General features: G+C 35.4%; 1 protein-coding gene across 1 annotated transcript in view; it reads left to right on the forward strand.

Moving 5' to 3' along the window:
• Positions 1-417: 417 nt before the first annotated feature.
• The window catches only part of LOC106874283 (putative deoxyribonuclease TATDN2), an 11,309-nt gene continuing 2,165 nt past the window's right edge, over positions 418-9,561 (forward strand). Inside the window, exons 1-6 of the mRNA XM_014921955.2 lie at positions 418-920; positions 1,771-1,828; positions 2,510-3,780; positions 6,405-6,573; positions 6,749-6,878; positions 7,575-7,787. Coding sequence (XP_014777441.1) covers positions 911-920; positions 1,771-1,828; positions 2,510-3,780; positions 6,405-6,573; positions 6,749-6,878; positions 7,575-7,787 — 1,851 coding nt within the window. The 5' untranslated portion in view covers positions 418-910. The remainder of the gene's footprint in view (positions 921-1,770; positions 1,829-2,509; positions 3,781-6,404; positions 6,574-6,748; positions 6,879-7,574; positions 7,788-9,561) is intronic.

The following is a 9,561-nucleotide window of genomic DNA, read 5'->3' on the forward strand; positions in this document are numbered from 1 at the left end:
CATCGGTTTTATCTGACTCAGAGGATCTGCATATGCATAGCCGCCATCTAAATCAATAAAAAACGAACGTTTGCTGTCGAAATCGAAAGGTCTGTCCTGTAGATACTTTGGAAATATTTTCCAAGAGGGCAATTTCATAATGGTGATAATACAACACCATCGTCTATAGAAATTCAGCAGCATGTTTGCATTATATAGCTGAGGTTTTCTTTAGTGTGTGTATTCATTCCTATCAACAATGACATGAGTTCGAACTGAGATTACAGCCGGACCCAGTCAGCGGTTATTTCAAAGTTTCGACTCTGCGTTTATAAGACGTTTGTTGTCTGGTGGGCGGAGGGAAGGTAGTAGTAATAGTAGAGAAAGATATATAGGGAGTTGAGAGAGGGGGAAAGTGGGGAGGAGATGGAGGATTGTGATATTAGAGGGGATGGAGGGGTTTGGATTTGAATTGATAGACAGGTAATTAGATAAAGACAAATAGACTGATAATAAGATCAAGAGAGGGTTTAGTCGGAGGTGGGACAGAAAGATATATAGACAGACTGATAAGACAAATTAGATAGCCGGCAAGGTAAGGTAGACAGTGACATAGAAGTAGACTTAGATATCGATAAATGGACTGACCATACGACCGATAGACAATGACATACAGGTAGGTAGGTACATATACTCTGATAAGCTGTTGAGATAGTTTGGTGGACGAACAGAGTAAAAGATATCCAGCGTACAATAACCAACTTGTGTGTGTATCTGTGTTTAAACAACATCGATTTGTCCAGTGATTGAAACCTCTACAAGAAAATATATTAAGACCTTAGAATGGAAAATATTGAGAAACAGAGAGATCGATAGACAAGGAAACTATAATATAGTTTGGTTAAACGTCAGAAACTGCTCGACGACAATAATGGAGATTGGTAAATATCTTGTTTAATACTGTTATGATGATGATGATAATAGTAGTCGTGGTGATGGTAGGGAGTTTGATGTTATACATTGTTGATGTTATTTAACCCCAAGTCAATCCTGATTGATTAGAACTATTGTCAAAGACGTTCCAATCGTGACCATTGTCTTTTTTATATATATATATATATTTTGGACTACTTTAGGCTAAATCATCCTTTTGTATTTTTTCATACGTTTGTAGGGTATGATTTGCGAAAATTTGGGCTCTTTTGTTGGCTTTCTGTTGCAATGATGACAGCTATTGTAGCTATCACTGCTTCACCATTGTCTCTAAAATGAAGATACCATATCATTATAGACTAAATTACGGTTGCTTCAACCACCACTGCATCTCTGCTGTTCATCTTGTAATTTGAAAGAATTTGAACCCAAAATATTTTCTACTGTTCTCTCCACCTTCTAATAGTTCTCCCTACCAGATAAGTCACTAGTCTGTTGCTTATAACCTTTCCCTGAAATAATTATTTATTCCCGTTGGGCAAGTGATGATCCAATATGATCTGAGGGTGTTTGTGTCTAGTACTATATCATTTATCTCTGGTCACTAGGTGATAAAACTCCTGGATAGGACACTAAACTTCTGAGGATGATATAGATGAGATGATATAGAATCCAATAAGTGAAATGTTCATTTGGTCATTAAAATTTTTGGTGCTGTTGAATGTATGAGTTGGTTGTCTAATGGGGAAACCCTTTTTTTTTTTTTTTTAATTCTCCTTTCACCTCTTTGTTTCCCTCTCTCACTCTGAGAACTGTGAAATGTGCACAAGTTTCTAAGAAAGTTCTATCTCTTTGCAGATTTACTTTCAACGAGATTGGTAAACAAGACTGTTCCTCAGTTGCAGATTTTGTCCCTGTAAGTATCTGCCATCATCCTTATCACTGTTATTATTTCTGTTGTCATTGCTGTGACAACCACTGTTGCTATTGCTGTTGCAATCATTGGCATTTTTATTAACTAGTAACAATGCAATTATCATAATCATCACCAATTCCATCTATGTCCTTGTTAACCCTTTCAATAGCAACCCATTCAAAACTGGACCAAGTCCCACGCTAATAGCCCTCTTTACATTGTATCAGATTACTCTGTGAAATGTGAGGCTTATTTATTCACATTGTTTCGAATTAGTCATCCTTTATTTTGTAGCTAAGATATTTTCATGATGTGATTGCTTAGGTTTAGAAAGATATTGTAGGATATGTGTGAGAGGTCAGATCTAGCCAGTTTTTTTTTTGTTAGAAACTCTCTGAAGCTTTCCCCTTTTCTAGATCCTTGGTAGATAACCACATGGGCTTGTATAACACAAGCAATAGCAGCAGCAGTAGTAGTAGTAATAGTTGTAGCAGCAGTATCCCTAGCTATGGTAAAAACTGGAAGAAAATGTTTCTGGACAAATGTTCAAACCTTGCTAATTCCTTTATAGACAATATAATGGCAGAATTAAACATTACCTTTAACATTGGTTATAGGTAAATCTATCCAACTAACTAGCTATTCAGATTGAGTGACAAATCTTTTCATTTATAATTTCAGATTTACTTTGAATTCTTCTGAATACTTCAAGAATATTCTGTATCGAAGTTTTTCTTGGCTCTACAGTAATTCTATCCAGAGTTTGAGTAACAACGTTTTAACTCAAGATATCCAGAGGGAATCCAAACTCAGTAAAGGAATATTGGATGTATATAAGTCTGGAGTAAATCCACTCTCTACGAGTTCTTCATCTTGTTCTCCTTCAGAATCTTCTTTCTTCGTTGTCGATGTAACCCAAGAAGGCAGACTTAGTTATATTCCAACACCTAATTATTATTATTCTGATTACATCAATAGTTTGTCTCCAAATCACAGCCAAATGGCCACTAAAACATCCAAGTTCAATCGCAGAAAATCCTTGTCAACAATTTCCAAGAGTTCTGATTCCACAGAACAGGATGTGACACCTGTTAAAAGTGATTCATTCTCAAAATCTGGTTGTTGTGAAGAAAATGAAAATATACACAAGACTAAAAGAAGTCGGTATTCTCTAGATGGGAAAAACAACCACAGACATTGTTCTAGCCCTAAGTTGCACAGTCACAAAAGCATAGCTAGCAGCAGTTCAAAAAGGAGAAGGCGTCATACTTATTCCACAAGTTCCAGTTTCAACAAAGAAGAAAGAGCCCATTACAGATCTGATGCCAATTGGTCTAAAATGCTTGTTTCTCCAAATTGCAACACATCGCTATTTGTGTCTCCTGTCACTTTGCCAAAGGATGAATCAATGTCTTTGACCCCTCCACAAACCCAACTGAACTTCTTAACATCAACACCACTATCCGTGAAAAGTTCTATGGGGAATCAAACCTCTGACAGCACCAGTAAACGTTGGAAGTTTGAGAAATACTTATCACAGCATAAACTAGAGAGACTGTCCAAGTCTTTGTCAGGGACACCACAATACTACAAATGGAAAAAACACTCTCGTAAGAAACTCTCTGAAGCTTTCCCCTTCTCTAGATCCTTGGTAGATAACCACATGAGCTTGTATAACACAAGCAGTAGCAGCAGCAGCAGCAGCAGTAGTAGTAGTTGTAGCAGCAGTATTCCTAGCTATGGTAAAAACTGGAAGAAAATGTTTCTGGACAAATGTTCAAACCTTGCTAATTCCTTTATAGATTCCCATTGTCATGTTGACTTCCTCTTCAACCGTCTACCATTTAAAGGGTCTTTTAAGAAATATCGTCTTGACAATGCTGATACATTTCCTGCCAACTATGGAGGATGTGTGGCTGTGTTCTGCGAACCAAAAAGCTTCAGCCCAGATGGTAATTGACATATTTATTCATTATATTATTTATCGTAATTGTTGTTGTTGTTGTTGCTTTGGCACCTGTTTTGTTTATTTTGACATGGGTTGGACAAGTCTGCAATTCATCATCTTTTCAGATCTCTTGACAATGTACTCTTTCGTCTCTGCAGTCATACACTATCACACATACAATCCTCTATATTTATTACCAAATACTATGTCTTACATTTTACAAACACCACATATAGTCCTCTGTTTCTGCTATCATACACCTTCATGCACATTACATCTCATATAGTCCTCTACATTCACTACCAGTTATAATCACATGTCTTACACACCTCTATATACCGTAAAAACCCATGTAATTTGCACACCTGTGTCATTTATGCAGGTGATTTTCAGGATAAAATTTATTAAAAAAAAGCTTCTGCCAATGTAAAATTCACACCCAAAAGTTTTCAGAATTGCTGATATAGCCAGGGGCAAAAGGTTTTCAATTTAGTTGTATTTAGCATAATTTCAGTTACTTGTTATTAGATTTTATTAAATTTTCATTAAATAAAAATAATTTCTGTTTAACAAGTATCACATTGAACGCTATTAAATTACAAAATGTTTGTGTTGTTTATAATAAACTTTATTTTACATTTCTTGCCATCAAGAGATTATGTCCGATCTTTAGCATACTGCTGTATGTCTTCTCAAATCACTATCACTGGAAAAGTTGTTAAGAATTACCAACAAAAACAAAGCAGATAAATACACACCAGTGTTGCAAATTAAGTTTAATTACCAATAAACATCAGCTTGGGTGGCACTTTAACTCAACTGAAGGAGGAAGGTGACCAATCAAAATGATTGTGTAAACAGAATTCTTTTCTGCCTATTTTTGTTGGAACCTTTGATATGGAGTATCGAAATTTTAATCCCTTCCACATTTATAAAATGTCAATCAAACTTAAAAATTTGTCATTATCATTATTGTCAGTATGGGCAGAAGTTATGAACCGCTTACTGCAAAGGAGAAATTAAATGTGTTGAATATGCATTTGAATGTGGCAATAGAGCTGTCGAAAGGCATTTTAATGTTAATGAAGTTAATGTTCAAAATTGGCGTAAACAGTATGACAAACTCAAAACTGTGCCTAGTAATAAACAGACAAAGATAAAAACATACAATCAAGATTATCCATTTTTTTCAGTCAGGAATATCCATGTCACTATGTCTGTCAATGGTGCTCCATTGCAATAGGTAGAAATTCCAAGCAATGTAAAATATGGCCCAGACTGTGTTTACCAGCATGAATGTCAGACTTCAAAAAGTAGTTAACTATTAAATGGTTTTAGTAAATTTATACAGAAAAAGTAAGCATTATACCATCTAGCATAAATAAAAGTTAACTTCATTATATTTAAGCTATTACTTTTTCTGTAAAAACTTATTCTGACATTGAGTCAACTTCCAGTATAAATGTTTGTTTCGTACATCTTTTACCAACAAAAAACAATTTCAAAAAATTCTAGAAATGATCTTCTCATGTAATTTATGCACTCCCTGAAGTTTATTTTTGTGAGGAAAAAAAGTGCATAAATTACATGGGTTTTTACGGTATACACACACACACACACACACACACACTTTTTACATATACTATACCATATACACAGTCTCTATAGTTATCACCATATACATCACACATCTTACATAATCATCTTAACAACACACATCTTACACCCACCTCAGTCCCCTGTATTCACTGCCATACTCTATCACACACCTCATATAGTCCTTTATCATACATCACACATCCTACATCTCCTATATCTTTATTTGCTACCATACACTATCATTTAATCTTGTACATTAACTACTATACAGCATTATACATTTTATTTCTCACACAGTCCTCTATTTTATACCCTCATCTCATCCTCTCTATTCATTATCAAATAGTTTTTGATACACACACTTCTACTGGCGGCGAACTGGCAGAAACGTTAGCACGCCGGGCGAAATGCTTAGCGGTATTTCGTCTGCCACTACGTTCTGAGTTCAAATTCCGCCGAGGTCGACTTTGCCTTTCATCCTTTCGGGGTCGATCAAATAAGTACCAGTTACACACTGGGGTCGGTATAATCGACTTAATCCGTTTGTCTGTCCTTGTTTGTCCCCCCTGTGTGTAGCCCCTTGTGGGTAGTAAAGAAATAACACACTTCTACTGGTGTTGTGTACCTGGCCATGTATTTATTGGCATCTCTCTAGTTCTGAGTTGAGCTTCCAGAGTACTCTGTCAGAATGTTTCGATTTAGTCATGCATTAACCTTGTAGCTTCAAGATTTTGATTATGTAATTGTTTATTTTTAGAATGGTGTTGTAGGGTAGGTGTAGATGGTTGGATCTGGCTAGTTTGAACATAAAATGGGCAGAATATTTGGGCTAGATATGGCTGGTTTAAATGCTCAAGAATCGAATCTTTCCACCATTGAATTTTGCTTTTTAAAAAAAGCAAAAGTGAATGGTGGAATATATCAATGAAATAAATGAAATACTAAGATCAATATAATTTGCTTTTCTTTTTCCCTTGAAATTTGTGACTTTGTACATACCTAAATTAGAAATTATTTGTTAAAATACAGGAAGTCTGTGGAAAAGTCTGAATAATGAAAGTGAGATGTGGTTTGCTATGGGCTGTCACCCCAAAAATGTTGAGAACTTTGACAGTGCTGCTGAGAAGGGACTCCGAGAATGTATAGAACAACCTAAAGTGGTCGCTATTGGAGAAATTGGTCTAGATTATTCTGGAAGGTAAGATAGTCCTGGGACTAGTCTCCACATTTGATTCCTCAATTTACTGGAAAGAGGAAGATTCTGTGCTCCTTGCCTTGTCTATTTCTACCAATCTCATTCTGTCTCTTGTATCTTCTGCTTGTTCATTCTCATTATCTCACTAATCTATATTTCTGCATTATTGTTATTTCAGGTTCTGGGAGACAGCATCTCTTCAAAAGAAAGTGTTCATTCATCAGATCAAGCTGGCTCTTGCTTTACAGAAACCACTGGTGATTCATTGTAGAGAGGCACAGGATGATTGTCTGCACATCCTTAAGAAGGTCAGTATCTTTTCTTATTGTACTGTCGCTCATGGTTACACTAAAAACTGGTGTTATTGGTTTCTGAGTTCAACTCTCATCAAGATTGACATTATCTTTTCGCCCTTTTTGGTGTTGATAAAATAATGTGCCAGTTAAATAGTAGGATCAATGTAATTGATTACACCCATGACCCCATAATTTGCAACTTTGTGTGTGTCTGTTATAAATCATCATCAGTAGTATTATGTAAACTAATTTTGACAGATGTGTAGTGGATTGCCAGAGTTGTTGAAGCATCAGAAAATAATGTCTTGCAATATTTTGATCAGCTCTTTCTGTTCTGGGTTCAAACCCCACCACAGCCAACTTTGCCTTTTGTATCTGTAGGGATGTTAAAATATAGAACCAGTCAAATATTCAGAATGATTTAATCGATTGTTTACATCCCAACCAAGAATTCCAGGCCTTGTACTTAAATTAGAAACAATGTAAATCATTATTATTTACATAACCATTGTCATCATCCTAATAGCCACCATTACCTTCACTCATTCTCGTATTCATCATTATCATTAGTGCTATCACTATTGTCTTTGTCATTATCGTCTTAATTAGCATTGTTCTTCCTCTTTCATTCTTGTTTCCGTTGATGATATCATTGTCTTCTCTGTTGTCCTACTTACAACTACAAATATAAACAACTCTTATTTCCAGTATGTTCCAGTGGATTACCGTATTCATTGCCACTGTTTCACCAAATCATTCAAGTATGCTAAGGAGTGGCTGTCCTACTTCCCGAACCTCTTCATTGGCCTCACTCCTTTGGTGACCTACCCATCGGCCCTTGAAGTACACAACACAGCCTATCACATTCCTCTTGATCGACTTCTCCTGGAGACAGACTCGCCATATTTTGTACCTAGACTTGTAAGTTATTATTTTTTTTTTTAAATAGTTTTTGTCTGTATCAATATGAGAGCTATTCCATGTTATTCCAAATGTAATATATATATATATATATATATATATATTTGTTATTGTTTGACCTCCAAATCAACCCTGTTTGAGCCTGCATAACAGATGGTCAAAGGTATTTAATCTGTGACCATTCCAATTTTGTTCAAGGTACAATGGATCTAGGATTACGTTACCTTGGAATCGCATCTCTGCTCTTTGTAAGACATCAAGGTATGAGTTGAGAGAAATTGGTTTGAAATTTTGTAGTTTCAACCCTTTAGTATTCAGATTGGTTTGCCACATGTAATGCTTATTTATTTACATTGTTTTGAATTAGTCATGCATTATCTTGTAGCTTTGAGATTTCAATTATGGGATTGTTTACTTTCAGTATGACAATGTAGCATAGGTGTATGAAACTGTATTTGGCCTGTTTGAACATAAAACAAATAGAATATTATGGCTCGTTTAAGGGCTAAAGGGTTAAGAAATAATTCAACTGATGTTGAATTCTTGATCCCAACCATTCCATTTTATCTTTGCTGTGGATGTATTGTACAGTATATATACTTATGTTATGGAGGACTTCAAATATTAGATTCATGTTAAGATATCAATGTAAACGGGATGTATAAATATAATCTATGTATGTGTATATCTCTTGCAAATATATTTTGGTGAAAGCACAAGTTCACTGAGAAACTCAATAAACCAGTGCTTCTGAACAAAACATTCACCTGGTGTTTGTTCTTCTCATGTTGCATAGACGGTTTACATCTTTACATCATTCTTAGAAATGTGATTCCTTATTTGTTGGAAATCTGTAACCAACAACACTATTGTTCACAAAATGCAATATTAAAACTAAAAACAATAATATTAGACATTCTTAACATTTATAATATCTGTGTTGTGGAGCTGGAATGGAAGGTGTGACAAGCAATGTCTCATCAATGGTTCTGTTCCTCTTTTTCATCTCAAATTGTTGTTTCTAATGATTGATGAAAATATTGAACTTAAAAATAAAAGCAAGAACTTTTGGTAAATAATAGACATTGTAATCACCATTTTAAAAGAAGAGTAATAGACCATCCAATGGTGGGACTTGAACGATATTCCTATCACTTAAAGGGTGATAATGCAATGGATTACTCCAGAAAGCATGATTTTTGTCTCAAATTTCATTTAAAACTTAGCTGTTCGTTCATAATATTTTCACCATTTCATTGAGCAGCACAAGTAACTTACATAGAAGCTCTTCATACTGGATCAAGTGGTCTTTATTTTAATGACTGTATATAGGAGAAGGGGCACATAGTTGTTAAAGTGAATGGGTCAAGTATATACACACACACACACACACACACACACACACACACACACACACACACACTTGACCTGCTCACATGATCCAGAGGATAAAGATGGCAATTTGCTGTATCTGAGAAGACATGTCAAGCTAAATAAAATCGTGGTCATCCATACAGATGTTGGCGCCAAGTAAAATGCACTTTTGCCAGTGCAGTGTACATGCACCTGTGGCATGTGAAAAGCACCCAGCATACTCCGTAAAGTGGTTGTTGTTATAGAGGATATACAGCCTTAGAAACCATACCACAACAGACAATTGGAGTCTGGACAGTTCCTGGCTAGCCAGTTCCTATCAAACTGTCCAACCATGCCAACATGGGAAACGGATGTTAAATATTGATGATATATATATATATATATATATATATATATA

Source organism: Octopus bimaculoides, chromosome 20, assembly GCF_001194135.2.
Source record: "Octopus bimaculoides isolate UCB-OBI-ISO-001 chromosome 20, ASM119413v2, whole genome shotgun sequence".
In the NCBI taxonomy this organism is placed as follows: Eukaryota; Metazoa; Mollusca; class Cephalopoda; order Octopoda; family Octopodidae; genus Octopus; species Octopus bimaculoides.